This window comes from Uloborus diversus, chromosome 4 (genome assembly GCF_026930045.1).
Source record: "Uloborus diversus isolate 005 chromosome 4, Udiv.v.3.1, whole genome shotgun sequence".
Taxonomy (NCBI): Eukaryota; Metazoa; Arthropoda; class Arachnida; order Araneae; family Uloboridae; genus Uloborus; species Uloborus diversus.
The window spans coordinates 8,744,445-8,763,432 of NC_072734.1; the positions used below are offsets into that span (position 1 = coordinate 8,744,445).

Sequence of the window (18,988 nt, forward strand, 5' to 3'; positions counted from 1 at the left end):
AAATAATGAAGTTTGTTATGCTTCAATGGAGTAAATCTTTTATTTTAATGCCCCAAAGTTAATGAAACTTATAAATGGATTTTTGCCACAAACAAAATTATTTATAAGAAGCATAAAAATATCTTTTCTTAAAAAATTAAACAAGGTTAAAAGCACAAATGTGCAGGAACACTTCAGACACGTGTTTTGGCATTACAAGGAATCTTTTTTCAATGACAAAATGTGAGCTTATGGATTTAAAGACATACGATAAAAGTCAGATTTTTTTACATTCATTAGTTCACATTTTATTCACTGAAAAAGACATTCCTTGTAATGCAGAAACACATGTCTGCAGTGCTCCTGCACATTTGTGCTTTTAATGTTGTTTCATTTACTTTTTAAAATTTTTTATCTTTGGTGTGCTAAAAGTATATAGATTGATATAATTTGTTTTAATTCAAAATTGATTAATCCTACCTTTTATTTATTTGTTAATTTTAAATTTAAAAAATAACTTATTTGTAAAAATTATTGACACAAACAAAATCTTTTAAATAATGAGTAAGTAAATTTCATCTGGAATTTTGTTTTAAAAACTATTATTTGGGCATGGAGGTCTACTACTATTCCAATGAGTTTAAAATTCGTCATGTATGAGTCAGTGGTTCTTCTTAAAACATAAATGAAACTCGGTACTCGGCCGAGTAGTAAAAGGCCAAGTACTCGGTACTTGGCCAAAGTGCGACTCGGTACGTCTCTACTTTTTTTTTTATAGACTGTAGTTTATCACTACGATAGTCTTTTTTTTTTTTTTTTTGAAATTCTTTATATAATGACTCTGAGGTACAGATATTATTAAGTGTTATATTCAAAACTTGAAGATTTCTCCATAAAAATGTCATTTTTACAAAAAGTGTTGATCTTTTTTTTTAATTGGAACATTTGTAATTTAATATTGCGTTTTAAAACTTTTTGCCATTTGAACCTTATCTGTTTAACTGTTGGAATAAATATTTTCTATTTCATTTTCTCTTAGGGAAGAAGTGAATGAAAAATTGGCAACAGCTTGTGATGGCACATTCCTTGTCCGCAATTCTTCTAATAAAGGTTCAGGGGAATATACTTTAACATTAAGGTACTTTTCCATACAAATTTTTATTTTCAGCTCAACAATTTTTCATAAACTATTTCAATATGTGTCACAAAATAATCCCTCTCACTAGTCCTTTCCTTTTTTTTCTGCAGGAAAGATGGAAGCTGCAAACTTATAAAAATTTTCCACAAGAATGGGAAATATGGTTTTTCTGAACCACTTTCATTTTCATCGGTTGTGGAATTGATAACCCACTACCAACATGTATCTCTGGCCCACTACAACCAAACTTTAGACATTAAGCTAATGCATCCTTATTCCAGATCATCTTCTCAGGTAATGAATACTTTTACTGTTGTATTTTCAGACAAAATTGACTTGGTTATTATTAATTTATTTTTACATTCACTTTTGTATTAGTGAACTTTGCTCAATGCATTTATTTATTTAGTGTTTAGTTTCCTAATTATTGAAATGGACAGCTTTGAAAGTAGCTTTTCGAACATTTTGTAAGGTAGCATGCAATGCAATTTGTAAGGCACTATAAAACTTAAACCATACTAATGTACAAGGGTTTTTTTTCTTTCTAATTTGATTCATTTATTTTTTTAACTTAATGATGTGGAAAGAACTGTGATGTAAAACCTTTTTGAGCTTGAGTATGATGAAATTTCTTAATGTATGTTGATTTTTCTTAAAAATCAGCATAAAATCAATTCAGTCTGTTCTAGTGACATGTTGATCTGATCCAAGGGCGCCCATTTAGGGGGGCAAGGGGGGCTCAAGCCCCCTTGCCCCCTCTTTAAAATTAGAACTTCCTTGATTTAGTACTTTTTTCTTTGCAAAAATGTAAAAATATTTCTTCTCCATCCAGAAATGAATAAATTATTTAAAAAGTCAAATTTTAATGACTCTAATCTGTCCTGAAATCAGTTTCCACGGGGAAAATATCCAGCTAAGCCACGGGGGAAATATTTGAGCCCCCCCCCCCTTGCAACTTTGCATATGGGCGCCCATGATCTGATTTGAAAAACCCATAAGTTATCAATCCATGCTGTGTGTGATTTTGTTTATTTGTAAGATCATCTATATATCATCTTACTTAAGGGATTTTTGAATTGCTAAAATATGATCGATCAAAGTGCCATATTGTGTATTTTTGTATACATTTTATTCCTGGTAATGAATTGATGCATAAAATGCAATGGAAGGAAGAGGAGCTAAGAAAAATCCAGCACTGCGACCAAACGCCTATTGTACTAATCCTTAAATAAAGTTCCTAAAACAGACCAGTAACTGAAGGAGTATTTAACAAGCACCTAATGGGAATGTCTGTGCATTTTTAATATGTCTGTGTCTGTGAGGAGTTTTGTTGCAACAATTTTATAAATATCTGTGATGCTGGCAATATCCTGAATTATATCTAAAGAAGTGACATTTAGATTTATATTTGACTTTTTGAATAATAAAATGTAATTAGAAACACCGCTTCAGTGATATCAAATTGAAACTTGATTCATAAATAAGTTCAAAATTGAAAGTACAATATGAATATTGTACACATTGCAGTGTGTACAATATTTATACAGTGAACTTCCGATTATCTGAGGAATAGGGTTGCACGGGTAACCACAAAAACCATGGATAATCCAAGTAATAGGTTCAAAAAAAAAACTATAAATGGCTAAAAAATATGAACACTCACACGTACATTTAAATTATAGCTGAAAACATTACTACATTGCATCTAGTAACAGTGGGTGTAGAAAATATGTGTAATACTTCAAAACAAACAATAACACAATCATAGATCTAAAAAATATTTAATGACAGTTTTTTTTAAAAAATTAAAGACTCGCGAATAATCCAACCACCGGTAATCGGAAGTTGATTGCATTAGCTTTTTTAAACGTTAGTTAAAGGAAAAGATTTTTGCTCTCAGATTTCATTCTTAAAACCATCTTAATATAACATTCTGCTCTCTTTTGAAAAATTGTCAAAGAATTTCTAAAATAATACTACAATAAATTTTCGGCTATCGGCAGTCGGATTATCCCCGGGACTTTTCACATTTATTTTTTTTTAACAATCATTAAATGTTTTTTTAAACTTGATTGTTTTATAATTCACTTTTAGCTTTCATCTGTATTTTTTACGTTCAATGTTAGTAGATGCAGTGTAGCAATATTTTTAGCTATAATTTAAATGCATATGTGAGTGTAATTCATAGTTTTTAGCTGTTGTATACACTAGTATCGTTTTTCATATGTTATTCAGATTATCCACTGTTTTCGCTTATCTGCTGTCACTGTGCCACTCTATTCTGTGGATAATCAGAAGTTACTGTAATGATTCTCATTTTTTCAAACATGAAGGAAAATGTAATGCATGGAGTTTTGATACTTATAAAATTGTTTGTTTAGTACAAATAATCTCATCTGATCTACTCTCCTATAAAGTTACTTTTGCTAACACAAATGACTAATGATTTCATACGATATAGCAAAATATTTTTACTTAATGTTGTCTGTTAAATTTCTTCCTTTTTTTTCAACTTTTAAATTTCCATTACAGGCTTGTACTAGTGAAAACTCGGATTCAAGTCGAAAAGCTTTAAAATCGTTAAATACAGAGTTTACGAATGCATCCCAACTGTATGACAAATTTTACAAAGACCATGAAAAAATGCAGAATGAGATCTCTGTTAAAGAAAGCTTGTTAGATGCTGTTAATGATTATGTTGTGATGTTGAAAAGCCAGCTAGATCGTTGCCAAATACAACCCAAAGAAATGACCTCGTGAGTATGAAATTTGTTGTAGAAACTTCTGAATCCTTTTTGTTCTCATTAACAGCTGCATATTTTTTATTTCGGATTACCTTATTTATATTTACTGCATGGTTCAAATTACTTTAGATAGAGCTTTTTATTTAGTCTCTCAAATTCCAGATGCATTTTGATTTTTTTTTTTTTTAAATCAATAATGTAGATTATTTAAACTGCTTGTAAATATTTGTATTCTTTGCTAATTTTCCAGATATTGTTTATTACTAAATACAAAAGAAAAGTGTTATATTTTCATTATGTGTATGTGTATTTTTCATTGTCTGTAAAAACATCAACAGTTAAGGAATGCAAATGTTTGCCATTTTGTTCCGCACTCGCTTTTATTTGTCTACCAAAGTAGTAATTAGCAGTAAGTTTTTACCCTTGAACCAGAGCTAAGGCAATATACCAACAACCCAGTTCTTGGATGAAAGGACATTTGCTTCCAACTCTGTTATTGACTGTTCCAGACTGATAAGTCCATAATTAGGACGAAACTGCAGTCTCTGGATGTCATAACCAGACCGCCACTATTTTGGAAGCACTAAGATGGTGTTTTTACAGACCATGAAGTGAAATAAGCAGTAATGAAAAACACATTTTTGTCTTTATTTGACAAAATTAAAAACTAGCTGTTTCTTTATTTGAAAAAGTAATTAGTTGATCACCAACATTAAAATTTTTTTAAAAAAGAGAGCTTACTCTGAAAAAATTATTTAAAATACAAGAGAAATTAAGAGAAAGCTTTCCTCGTGACATTCACATTTTAAGAAAGAACAAGTGTGTATCTTTCTAATCTGCTCATTTATCTTCATTAAATGTGACTAGAACCATACTGGAAAATAAACTCTGATTAATAACAAAATACATTTCAGTATTGTTTTTTCTTGTTAAAAGGTAGAAGTCCATCTCCATAGTCTCAACTACTGGCCCAAGCTATTTGCAGAACACCATCCAAGATTAATTTTGCCCAATATTCTACTAAGTGAAGTTTTATATGATTTAGTGGTTAGGTCCGCCGTCTTTCACCCAGACGACCCGAGCATGGGAAAAATAAAAAACATTTAAAACACATGCATTCTCAAGGCTGCAGGCTAAAATGTTGGGAGTATTTAGAGAAACATATTCTATTAGCAGAATTGACGTCTCCTATATGAATTTTCTAGACCATAGTAACATTAAAATCTGGAGATTTTGAGAAATTTGTTAGTAATTTAATTAGAAAGTTGAATGTTATAAAATGATGAAGTAAACTGGATAGGACCTGTTAAAAACACTATTTGAACACATCACTATCAAGAGGTAATTAATTTTAGTACTAGAGGTTACTAAATTATGAGTAGTATAAGTAGAGAGTTATGAGTTAGTTTAGAGGTAGTTTGGTGGCTTTAAGGATTTCTTATAAATGTGTGGAGAAATGTTTCAATGAGTAATGGTTTCTTTATCATTTGTGAGATCAAAATGTAAATTTTTGGAAAACATCAGAATTTCATTGAAATTTTGGATTGAGCGTCAAGGCTACCAAGTAGTTAAGGGGGAAGCATTGACAAAATACCAGGAGCCTGGCTCACATGGGGATGGCACCACAGTGGAAGGACATCCATTGGAAAGGATTTTCGGGTAAGGTTTGGGTGGGAATCTTGCAAGTCAGTAGTTTGCCTCAAGGCCCAGTTAAGTTTTCAGGTACCCAGTTGAATGTTGCATCAAGTTACTATAAAGTTTTATTTTAAGGGTCTTTGACAGAGGTTTGATTTTTTTAATCAAAATTCCTACACAACCTCTTCAGACCTGGCATCTCCTATAGGAGACACTAAGTAACTTACAAAAAGAAAAAAAAAGGTACAAACAAAATGTGTCAATGCTGTACAGTATTAATAAATTTTCTTGTTAGTAGATGACAGAACTGGAAAAAAAAAGGGGGGGAGGATATTTTGTTGACAGATTTTGTATTTTAGTTTGTTTACAGTCAAATGAAAATAGCAATTTCTGAAAAAAAAGAAAACCACTTGCATGCACATTGGGAAGTCTCTCTATTTTTAATTGTTTTTATATCAAAAAATTATTAAACATGCTGCTGAATTCCTTAATTACTCTTTTTTCGTACAAGATTATCAGTTTCCACTTAAATCTCCCTTCTTCTGATTTAGAACACTATTATTTTAGTGTCACTCCTCCAGTGTCTCAAAAATAATAATTAAGATAATTTTTAAACATTTTTTATGTACCTTTCTATGTGTTTGGAATCTTTTTTTTTATATATTCAAAGTTGATCTTGAATCTGAAGCGGTTAAAAGCTCTAATAAAATTCCTTTTTCTCTTTTTTCTTGTAGGTGTGTTGGAAATATTGATGCCATTCAGAGACAAATCGTAATACTGCAAGGACATCAAAGAGATTTGGATTTCAGTTTAAAACACCAGCTATCGTATTGCCGCTCTTTAGAACGAGAAATGTCTCCTCTAAAACCTAAATTGATTCAACTAACTAAACAAAAAGAGCAACTGTAAGTACTTGTCTGTTATAATATCTGTTTACCTATCTGTGTTTAATTTTGCTTTTGATCACTGCTTTCTAACTTCTTCAAATCATTTTCACCATCGACATACTGAATCAAATCCTCACGCTTTGTTCAGAAAGTCTTTAATGCTGTTTGAAATAATGCATGAAGCTATTGCTTTGGCATTATTTCAAAATTTCTTTTGCATTATCCCATGTTTTCTAGCATCTATTTTACTAAACAAATTCAATTGATGTTTTCCATTTTTGAGTGTTTAAATACTTTTTTCCTCTCCTCTTTCTGAAATTATATTTAATGCTCAAACATTTAATCATTGCTCTAAAAACATAAGTTCATTCCATCGTTATTGATTTGTAACTTTAACTGTTTCAATAGCTTTTGTTTCTGAATTCCTGTGCCTGGCGAGCCATTTTTTTTCGAGCATTCAACATTTGAAGAGTGTTAACTCTTTCAATTAGTTAGAAATACTTTTTAAAGTTAAAATATTGGCATAGATTTGGAAAAGTTTGTATTGTAAAATTTGAAAATGTGACCAACTTGTCCATGTGAAATGGACCATCTGGACCAGTATCACAATATTTTTCTTTAGAGATAGTAAGGAATAATAATCAAAGCCTTTGAATAAGCAGACAGATCTAACAATAACTAGGGACCATTATCTTTCCGAGCATTTCTTTTCAAAACGGGAATTGCAATTAAGTAAGAAAATTAAAGAGGGATGAAATGTACATCTTAGCAAAGCTCTAAATATTCTAGCTGTTTCTTTGATGGTTGACAGGGTTGACTTTCTGCCGGCAGAAACTGGTTTCTGCGCTGCCGGTGGCAAAAACTAGTTATAACCGGTAAAAACCGGCAGAAACTGGCAAAAATTAAAAAGCATCTTTATTAATTCAAGTTTTTACAAAATGATATTTGTTTTAAGCAAACTAAAAAATGTAATTCCATTTCATCATTGTAAAAAATAAAACTCATTGCCTTTGATTTAGTTTGATCAGAAAGAGAACTGTTTAACTGCTGATGCTTGTAACATTTGGATTAATCTAAAGGACGAGAATCTCAAGGGCACTTAAGAAAAAGAAGTGACATACAGATTTAAACAGGCAGTTACTGGTTGTCATTTGCTAGCTTATATGCATCATCTAAAATGCTTGGGATTAAAATTATCATGTGCTCAAGAAGAAAATGCCAGAATTTTACTTGACGATAGTAATCTCGATTTTATACCTATCTAGCAGTACTCGCACAGCGATGCCTGTGCTAAACATTTAATGGAAGTTCGTTGAATAAAAAAATTGACGCCCCCTCTCCATCTGATGTGAAATGATCATTTTTCTTTGTATAAAATTTTTACTCACCTTTTCAAAAAAAAACCTATATAAGTTTCTTAGGAATTTAAAACTTTTCGTCAAATGATTAAATTAGATTTACATTTGCTTTAAAACTCTATTTAGCGAGTGAAGCGGTTTTTACTGCAATATAAAACATTTCGCCAAATAAACAAAAAAAAGACATCAAATAGTATCTTTCAAATGTAAAAATAATTCCATAACTCTATTGTTTATCGCCAAACATGCCATGGACCATTCAAAAATCATCATCAGAAAAAAAGAAAATGTCGTACATTTCACTCGGATAAAAACAAATCAAAAGTTTCTTTTATTTCAAAATAAATCGCCAAAACAATGAATTTCATTACCGGTTGCCTTAAAACAATAATCCTAGATTGAACAGCTCAGGACCTAACGCGTCAAGCGACCATTCTACCGGAACCCAGCCTTTTTGCGAGTGAAGAGGATATTTTTTCTTCGGCAATAATAAATGTTTCCCCAAACAAACAAAAAGGTATGAAATCACATTAACAGTAGCTTTCACATCTTTATATATTAAGAGCTGCATTTCCCGGCTTTGCCCTGTCTACCTTGAGAATAAAAATTGTGTCGAGTGTCATATATTCAACAATCAGGCTTAAATAAAAGGGAAAAAAAAACACCATGCAAAATTACCCTTCCAAACATTGACGACAGATATTAAAATACTTTTAGGAAATTAAAATGCGAAAGATGGATTTTGAAAGCGTTACCATGGAAACATGAAATGAATTAAAAATGTATTCAAAAAGCGTAACCGTGGAAACGTGAAAATAAAATAGTTGACAACCTGAATCAAAATGACATATTTCGAAATTGATTTAAAAACGCTTGTAACTTTTTTTCGTTTGAAGATAGAAGCTAATTTTTTCAACCGAAGGTCGAGATATTTCTGGAGTAAAAAATGTTGCTTTTTTTCAATGGTGTCAAAAAGAAAACTGTGGGACAATTCCTTCACTTTTTATTGACAGATTTAATGAAGAAAGTAGTGCCTAAATTTCAGCTAAGCCTAAAAAAATTGGAGCTAAAAACGCAAATTACTCCCGTCGTAATGAAGTTAGAGCATCGAAACAAATTGCTTAGAACGCGGAAAATTCTATCCTTTTCAACGATATATAATATTAATATGTGCAAGTAATTTTTCACCCCTTTAATAGCCAATAATAGGCAATTTACGTGAAATTTGCGCCTAAATTGGAATTAAAAAAGAACTATTATCAGATTTTTTTTCGAATTATAGCCTATGTTACTCAGTGAGAAAGCACCTTTCATACAGTGAAAGAATTTTTCAAATAGGTGCAGTGGTTTCGGAGATTACCTCGAACATATAAACACACAAAAATCCACCCTCTCTCTTTATAATATTAGTAAAGATATCACAGCTTTACAAAACAAATTGACCCTATTTCCCAAAACTTTTTGTTCCAGTCAAGTTTTAAAACCACCCCAGTTACTACATAAAGGACCAGTCTAAAAAATATATACAATTGATGAAAGTTTCATGAATCTTTGCTGGATCCTTGATGGCATTGCTATCTAGTTCTTCTGTTGCAAGAGTATTCTGTATAAGAGTATTCTGTTGCAAGAGTATTTCTCCTCTAATCATATTAAATTAAGAAATCATTTACATTTTCAATCCACCTTTTCTTAGAGACAGCTGCAGAGTGCAAAAACATAATGTTTGATTTTTAATGATATTATAATTAAATTGTGCTTTGGCTAACATTTCATTATTTTCCCGTGCTAAATGCCTATTGGGTATCGAAGATTTCTTTTATGTCATTTTTTTTTATTTTTTGAGTTTTTGCCAGTTTCTGAAAGGGGTTTTTGCCATGCCGGTTTTAACCGGTTTCTACTAGTGGTTTTAACCACCTCGGCAGAAACTTGCCAACCCTGATGGGTGATGCTATTGTTTGTGAAGTAAACCCTCATTGATCTGATCCCTATAAAACCAGACTTTGGTTTGTCCAAATGTATTTTGGTTGGCCTGTAAAATGTATGTAGATACTATACTTAATTTTCTCTTGTGCAGTTTTATATTTCATTCTCTTGAACTCAAAATATAATTTTTTCTATGTGCATTATGTGATGGGCCTCGACTCAATGTATAGGTTATTTTATGATATTCAAATTAAGTCAGATTAATGAGGTTCAACTGTATTTTAGTAGGAGGAGGACGGGCCCCAGGGTTCGTATGCTCCTTCAAAGCTCCTCCAATACTCCTTCATTTCGGAAATTTTTTTGAAGGGCTCTTCAAATTCCTTCATTTTGGTTTTAACTCCTTCAAAACTCCTTCTTTTTTAGCTTCCTCAATGACAGTAATTTAAAATACTTTGATTGATAACTTACTTTCGTCACATTTCAAGGTAAAAAGAATTTTAATGCAGTAATTTCGTATATTTTTTTATTTACAAATAGATAATAGAAGTCATAAAAGTTGAAGGTGAAAATAGTATTAGGTGACTAAGAATTTTATAAGTGAAGTAAAACATGCTTTAATTATGCTAACCTTTTTTTTTTTTAAGTTTTATGATTTTTGCTTTTCCTTCCACCTCAGCAACAAAAGTCAGTTTCTCTATTTTTTTTATAAATATTTAAAAATACGTTAATAGACGTACTATATCAAGTGATTGTTTAAAAAAAAAAAAACTGCTTTGTAAATCACAGTTTTGACTTTTTAAAAAGAGTCATCTACAAGTGATGTCATGCCTTGAGGGGGAGACAAGTTCATGAAATTATGACAAGAGGCTGAGAGAGGGTTACAAAAAGTGAGATCATGCAATTATTATAACAATATATTTATGCAAAATATGATATGTGACATGGGGAGTAGTAAGGTGAAGTGTGATATTTTGTGACAAAGGGGAAGGGGGTCAAAAATGTCGAAAAAAGCGTGACATCATCAAAGACAGCCCAAAAGTACTCCTTCAAAATCTCATTTTGCTCCTTCATTTTCTTTCTGAAGTTGAGTCCAAACCCTGGGCCCAAGCCTGGCAAGACAAACAGCTCTAGTGATCATTTAAATAGTTACTTAGTGGTGTCAAATATTCATATTAATTCTGGTTGATTATTGCTACTTTATTTTCTTGATATTGAAGATGCTCACAACATTTTCATTTCCCGTTTTTCCAGCAGCAGCACTTCTGTCAAAGATCTACCCCATAATGACGAATCCACTTGGTTGATTGAAAACTATTCCAGGAGTGATGCGGAGAAACTGCTGGCTGGGAGAGCAAATGGAACCTTTCTGATCAGAAACAGTCGCACTGGAGATTATGCTCTGTCAATAATGTAAATAATTTTCTTTTCCTTATGTTTTACAAATACTAATCACATTTAATGTATAGCAGAACCTCAATTACTGGAAGTGATCCAGACTAGAGATGAGTTTGGGCTCATTTTTGATAGCCCGGGACAGCCCGAGCCCGAAAATTTGTAACCGAGCCCGCCTGATTTTGTCTTGGACCGAAATCTGAGCCCGAAGGAAAGTTTCTTGTCTCAAAAACTGAGCCTTCTACAGTCTGACATGATCTCTCTGTTAATGAAAAATGTTACGTCAAATGTTCTTCATTAACAGAAGTTTCTAAATTTTCTTTAAATGCTCCACTTCAAATGCATTACTGTATGACATATTGCCATAGTATTCGCAAAAATACACTATAAATAAGCGTTAATTTATTTTTTTTTGGGGGGGGGGGTAAATTTGACATTGATTGAACTGATTTAAATGTTCCTTTCATTTTCTCACAGTAGGAAAATGTTTATTTGCTTTGAATTTGTATGGAGATTGGCGATTGAATATCTGTGCTTGAGCCCGAGCCCGAAGCCTATTTTCGGTTTTAGAGCCCGAGTCCGCTTCAGGCCCGGGCTGAGCCCGTCTCATCTCTAATCCAGACCCGATCTCCTTAGGTTCCCGATCCCAGAAAAGGTTCTCGAAAATGGCTGTCTGGACAATGACGTAGCCAGGGGGTAAGGGTGTCATAACCCTCCCCCCCCCCCCCGTTCATGTAGCAACAAACTCATGAGCATGAACACTGATGCAAGAACCTAAAGTTGTGCTTTTTGGCCTTTATTTTCAAAAAATTTTACTTGACCCCCTTGACCTTGATGAAAATTTTCTCGCTATGCCACTGTGTCAGGAGACAGCAGAAAGTTAACTCTAGCATTTAGCACGTTAACATTTACAGAATGACTGCATTTGTGTGGTGAATACTATAGCTATAGTTGTGGCAAACATAACCTGGCAGCATTGTGAAGGCTACGCATATCCTAATCACAGCATTGCGACATTGCCAGTTTAGGTTTGCTCTAACAATAGGTAACTACAATTCAGTTTTTTCATATTGCTTCAAAGAAAGCTCAACAAATTTATGTTTTTTGAGAATCTGAAGACTTGATCAAAATGTTATTAAATTGCCACTTCTAAATTTTATTTAATTAGAAGTATTTGTCTTCTTTTGAACAAAAGTTTCAACAAAAGCAAAATATTCCATTTTTTTTTTTCAAACTTGTTGTTACCTAGTTGCAGAACTGAGCCAGCCCACAATGTGATGTATTAACTCAATTGCTATAACTATATTTGTTCAATAAATGTCACTCAAATCAGAAAATGCAAAGTAAATTTAATGAAATGTAATATAGCAAATTTTAATCTTTACTGTGTATCAATAATATAGTCAATATATTTTTTGTTCTTAAAGTTAAGATCTAATTGGTAGCTCAAAAAATAATTACTTAATAAAATACCATTTGCACATTTGAATCAAATGGCATTTTAAAAAATAGGAAAATTAATCTCTCCAAAAATTTACATGTTGGTTTGAGGAGTCGGAAGTGATCGAAATGCATTTAATTTGTATCTGCAGTATAAATGGCTGCTTCCAGTGACCTTGAAATGGCGTTTACTTACCAAAAACTAGGAAAATAGATAAATACAATTTCCAGTGTGCTAATCCATTTCAGTTAAAAGACTTTCAGATAATTAAGGTTCTGCTGCATTAATTAAATTTAGTTGCTATCTTAGACTCTGATCCCAGAATGTCTGATTTTTATTTACTCAATTATATTACTACTATTTTATTAATCTATATTTATTTTTAAATTTATTTACGGAAGTTTTAAATATTGCATTCAAATAATTAAAATTTTGGCTAGAAATCATTTATTGATGCCATTGTAATTTAATCAAAGTCGTTTATTGCAACATTTCTACCAATAGAATTGTACGTTTTAATGTGTGCAAAGTTTAGGAATACAAATTATGTTTAAAAAAAAAAAAAACCTTGGAAATGCAGCTAATAGGTTTTTATTTTAAAGCGTAGTAAGTTTGTTAAAAGGTGGCCTCAATGATACTTTCATGAATTATAATGTGCTAGACCCTAACAAAAGTGTTTCCCAGTGGAAGAAAAAATGTCAAAATAAAAATTTATCTTGTGAAAGTAAAAATGTTCCATGAAGTAAAAAGTTTTTATGCTGTTATTTTCCTCAAAAGTTTATGAAACTAACTCATTTTTTCTTAAGGTCTTATTCATTTCCTTCATATGTTAGCCATATTTGTTTTTAAGTTTGACTTCATTTAATCATTCTATTTTACAAAAATTCTAATAAAATATTAGGCATAAATTGTTACTTGTTCTTATATATGTTTAGTACATTAAGCTTTGATGATTAATTTAAAATGTAAGATTTGTTTCAAGTTTTTAATAAATAATTTTGCTTTAATATGATGATGATCCTAGCAGATATTTTATTTTAAAAATCAACATTTTCATGTATAAAATTTATGAGGAAACTCGTTTATAATATGTAAAATAACTGATTATTTTTGCTTTTATTTTTTAGAGTAAATGGTGTAGTTGGTCATTGTTTGATTCATAAAACTGAGAATGGGGTTGGATTTGCAGAACCCTATCATGCCTTCCCCACACTGAAAAGCTTGGTGCTTCACTATGCGCAGACATCTCTCGAAGAACACAATGAATCCCTGAAGACGACGTTAACTTACCCTGCACTCACGCTTGAAGGTGATCAGTACCTGAGCTTGTGATCGGTTAAAATCTCATTCCCTTGCATATGAATTATAAAGTGGAAATCCTCATTGGAAGTTCACAAACCTAAATCTTGTTGGTGGCTCTCGAAGAAACTCAATCTAAATATTTTTGATTGGACCAGAAGGGGCAAAAAACTGTTTTAGACGGTGCTACTGAAAATATTGTAATTTTCAAGTTCTGCAAGTTTGGAGATGTGTAAGAGATATATTTTTTTAAGGATGAACTTTTGATTATTTTATCCCCGACATCCATTGCTGACAAAGGAGATGCTATATTAACTTGATCCTGTATTAAATTAATTTTGGAATCCATTTTACCAACTTCCAGAAACTCTCGGTTGAAAATGAACTGTTGTCAGATTACCAGATGGTGAGCGTATATTGTCCAAAGAATGCTTCAAACAATAAGATCTTTGCTGTGATAACTAAGAAAATACTTAGAAATTCTGATAAATGTACTTATCGGTTTAAAAACAAACCAATTTCTGTTCTAATTGGAATTTGAAACATTTGGCTGCCATTCCCAAATGAAAACTAAAATGTAAATATGTTTATGTAGTTCGTCATAGACTATACTGCTTAAAATTACAGTGTTTTGTATGAAACTAAATGTTTACAGTTAAACATCTAGTTGTAAATATGTGAAAAATTTTCACTCAAATAATCATTTAGTTTCCTTTCATTTTTAAAGTGGGATGAATAAAGAATTTCCTGCTTTTTCAAGGTTTTCATCCAGTTCATCTCTTATTCCATTTGATGAAAATTTCATTGCATTATTGATTGGAAAGTCAGAAAATTAAGCCATCTTGAAATTGAAACCAACAAATCGTTTCCACATTTTCCAACAGTAATAGCTCTTATGTTTCATATAAATGAGAAAAATGTTGAATTCTGTACTTGATTATTCCTTAAATACCCAAATTTGATCACGCTCTGTTTTATAGAAGATTTATTATTTTATTCCGTTTTTCTTCAGTTCTCTGCAATATTACTTATTATAATTAAAAATGATCTATTTTGTTTTATGCATTTATTTGTTGATTAAATTACAGATATTTAGATTTTGTTAATTGCAGATATTTTTGTAGATGAAATTGTACTTATGTATGGAACATCTTGCTTCTATCAAAATTTTGAAACGTTAACTAGTCACTGAGTAGTATCATTCTATGTTAGAACATAGTGTTGAATTTTGGTGGTTATTTTATCTTGCAAAGTTTTAAAATTCACTTTTTAAAAAAATATTCCAACAAAATCTATCTTGTGATATTCAGCTATGTATGTGTGTGTTACGATATTGGTGTTGATTAGGAGTGCTTTATGTGGATTCTTTTTCACATTTTTGTCCATCAAAATTCTGAAAAACTAAAAAATGTCCATCTTTTCTGTGAAGAGTACAAAGATCTGGGTTTACACCCAGAAATTTCATAAATACTTTAATAAAAGCTGTTTTTCATACTTTTTGTGTTATTTGTTTTATATCATGTGGAATGTATCATGCGGAATGAATCTGATCAGTCATTTGTGCAAAAGAACTGACAGTGCCTTTGTTGCACAAACGACTGGGGAAATGTTGGCCAATGGTGGAGTCTCATGGATGGCCAGTGGTTAGAAATGTCCGTTTTGACAAGTGCTCCCCAATAGAGAAAGCCCAACTGTGAACCCCAGCCTAATGGGGGAAAAACCTTTTTTGAAGTTTTCTCTTCATTGATGAATTACATGGATTTAGCAATCTCCAGCTTGCTTACAACGTTTACCCTATCTAATGTTCGTTCCAACAGAAAACTACCGGGATACTAACCCAACATTCTCCGCAAGAACTATCGTGGCTATGCTGAGGTGTCTTTTCGAGCACTTTATTTTATGATTCAAGTCTAAGTGATATGTTTTCTTATTCTGAAATTTTAGAGAAAATATGGCCAAAATAAAGAACGAAAAATGAAGTATTGGTAGTACACTTAACTAAACCTATTAAAAAAAACTGAGGTATAAAATTAAGGTCATAAGACTTAATTTGAAAAAAGAAAAAAAAATTTTTTGACTCTGACTCGGATATTAAATACTGTGAAAAATCGAAATTAAAAGCATACAGGAATGTTTGAGAAAACTTTAATAACATATATGTATTTAATATTTTTCAACTTAGAAGCTATTGAGGACATTTAAAATATTTCTTTTAAAATCAACGTAAAGTATAAATTTGATTAGCAGTTCCTTTGTTTTTCATCATATGTTTAACAAACCAGAATAGCATAATTTTTTTCAGCAGTTAACATAGGTTAAGAACTCCAAAAACAATCTGGTATAAAATCTGAAGCTGGTACGAGAAATGCTTAAAAATGGAATGCTAATACGACTGCATGTTACATGGACTATATCCCAGAAAATACAGTACAAATAACCATTAGCTGAAATTTAAGATGGTTTTCCTTTAAAATTTTTAGGCTTTTTCTCCCCAAAAAAGAGTTTGTGACATAATTCACAAGGTTTCCACTACCTGGTAAGACTTTCGCATTAATTAATGAAGTAGAATTTATGTGATTTATTTTTAAATACTATATACAGTAAAAACATAATACAACGATATTTTGGGGACCAAAGAAATATATTGTTATATCAAGGGCCTACATATTTTGGGAATACAATGGGTTTTTTTGATTTTGATGTTATAGTATATGCAATATCTAGGTATAAATGTATTTGGGATATTCTCCAAAATCCTAACAATATTATGTCCCAGGAGCCTAACACAAGGTTTGTTTGGCCTAGATTTTTTCTTTTTTTTTGTAATAGTTAGAAATAACTTTTCCAATGTTATTCCATTCCTACTAAAACAATAACTTGTTTATTTTTTCCTACAAAATTTTTTGAAAAACCAAAAAGTCACTCCCAGGCATGTCCCCATTCTTTTCTCAAATACAGGGTGTCCCAAAAGGTCGTTTACAAACTTAACATGCTGGTCTGCCATATCATGATGAACAAGATTTACATAGTAACATACGTTCGCAAGCCCAATGCTGGCGCACTACGCACACCAAGTCAGGCACTAACGGATGCAGAACATGTCGCATATTTATTACACAAAGATGACTTTACACAACATTTTAGTTTTCAAGGAAGGCTTATAGCTGTTGTTGAAATTTGCTGCCTTTAACTGTCAGACACCGTCGCAACGAACGAAGTACCGACCGTCGTAATAACGATCCATTCTGACAAGATTTCTCTGATCGCTGCGTTGTCGTTGCAACGTGATTATGAGAGCTGGCAGGACTCAAATTTTAGCAACTGCTTTAAGCTTTCCTAAAAGACTAAAATGTTGTATAAAACTGTCTTTGTATAATAGATATGTGACATGTTGTGCATCCATTAGTGTCTGAATTTGTGTGCATGGAGTGCGCCAGCATTGCGTTTGCGAACACATGTTCCTATGTAAATCTTGTTCATCATGATATGACAGACCAGCATGCTAAGTTTGTAAACGACCTTTTGAGACACCCTGTATACTTAAAAATGTTATTTCAACATTCCACAAATTTATTTTGTAGTACTAAATTAATCATACTTAAAGGTGTAAAAGAGCATCCTTGAACTAAATTTCATTATTTAAATAATCAAGGTATGTCATTTTAAAGTTCCTCCCCAGGTTTCATGTGATTCTCCTGTCCTAGGAATGAGTTCAATTAGTATAGATTTAAAAAAGGAATTTTTAATTTGTTGTACTACAACCCTGTTTATTATCACCATTTTGTTCAATTCCTTGAGCATTTTGTTAATAAGATTTGTCAGCTGGTCTAACTAAAACTTTGAAGTTCAAAAATGGGTATGTAACATTTTTGATAATTCTTACAGTGATTAAAATGAATAAGTACACAATTAACAGTAGGTCTTCTCTTGTCAGAAAAAAGGGGCAAAAGTTTATAAAATAGGATATTTTTGATTATTTGAAAACCAAATTATCGTAATAAGGGGGGGGGGGGGGGTTGAAAATTAAAAAAAATATTTCGTTTTACAGAGGTTTATTGCTGTAGAGAATATTGCAATATTGGAAGGAGGAAAAACATTAATTCTTATGTTGAGTTCACCGGGACCATGAAATATTATCTTAGTAGAGGGATTATCATTGTATCGGATAGCATTGTAGTGAGGTTTTACTGTAGTAGTAAAGAGTGCATAATATATGGTTGTATGCGCTCATTCAAGTTTTCTTATATTACAAGAGCAGGAAATTACAGCGACAAAGACGAGAGGAGTAAGAAAAATGACACTTTTTTCTTAATCGTCTTGTCCTATGCCACTGATGTGAACTGTTTACATCTGGGGCAAATATTTTCTTCATAACTGTGCTCTCAGGTGTAACTTGCAAAAATAAAGAACTTTTAATCTAGTAAAAAATTTTTGAAACTAATATAAGCTTATATGAATGTTCATGTAATGTTCAGTGATAATTAATATCTCGTTAGTTACTGTTTTCACATGAAATAAAACAACACTTACTGAAAACAAGATACTGTCATTATAGAAAAATAAAAGGATATATTGGTCAAAAAACAGCATTTTCTAAATTGCGTTCCCTGGAACAAGATCACTAAAGTGGTGTGAAAACGTCCATTCTTTCATTTATTTCAAATTTGTGAGGTTGAGTGGAGTGGAGATGTAAAAACTTAAAAATTGCTTACTAATTAAAAATATAAAATATATCCACATTCTAGTATTTTTCCTTCTCAGAATTATGCATAAAACTTTTACTACTAAAAAAGCCTTTCTATTTTCTAACTGCTAGTGGACTCGAGTTCAAAACATTAAAAATTATCATATTTAGTTCAATTATCATTCAGCACTTAATATAGAGTGGCGTACCATTTTTATAAATTGTCAAATGAATATTTTGACTTTTTTTTTTCTTTTTTTTTTTAAATTTGTGAGATTGTAAAGAAAGAAGCTGTTTTTCCCTACATAAAAAGTCTTGCACACGTGTTTATATACTTATGTGCTGCACACCCACATATTATTAAAGGAATATTTTAAACGAAAACATTTCCACTTATTCATGTTATTTACATAATTATGAACTGCGTTAGTTACAGGGTAAGAAAAGTAGCACATAATACTTTGGTGCACAGGAAAATTAAATTAACTTATAGCTTGAATTATAAAAG

General features: G+C 31.5%; 1 protein-coding gene across 5 annotated transcripts in view; it reads left to right on the top strand.

The window, feature by feature from the left end:
• Window positions 1–15,290, top strand: part of LOC129220248 (phosphatidylinositol 3-kinase regulatory subunit gamma-like) — a 54,966-nt gene extending 39,676 nt beyond the window's left edge. For 4 of the 5 annotated variants that reach the window (XM_054854623.1, XM_054854620.1, XM_054854621.1 and 1 more), the window contains exons 12-17: window positions 1,019–1,117; window positions 1,228–1,411; window positions 3,650–3,873; window positions 6,231–6,401; window positions 10,916–11,074; window positions 13,625–15,290. In XM_054854623.1, the coding sequence (XP_054710598.1) occupies window positions 1,019–1,117; window positions 1,228–1,411; window positions 3,650–3,873; window positions 6,231–6,401; window positions 10,916–11,074; window positions 13,625–13,829 (1,042 nt within the window). In that variant the 3' untranslated portion in view covers window positions 13,830–15,290. The remainder of the gene's footprint in view (window positions 1–1,018; window positions 1,118–1,227; window positions 1,412–3,649; window positions 3,874–6,230; window positions 6,402–10,915; window positions 11,075–13,624) is intronic. The other variant, XM_054854624.1, reaches the window with a different exon arrangement.
• The last annotated feature ends 3,698 nt before the right edge of the window (window positions 15,291–18,988 follow it).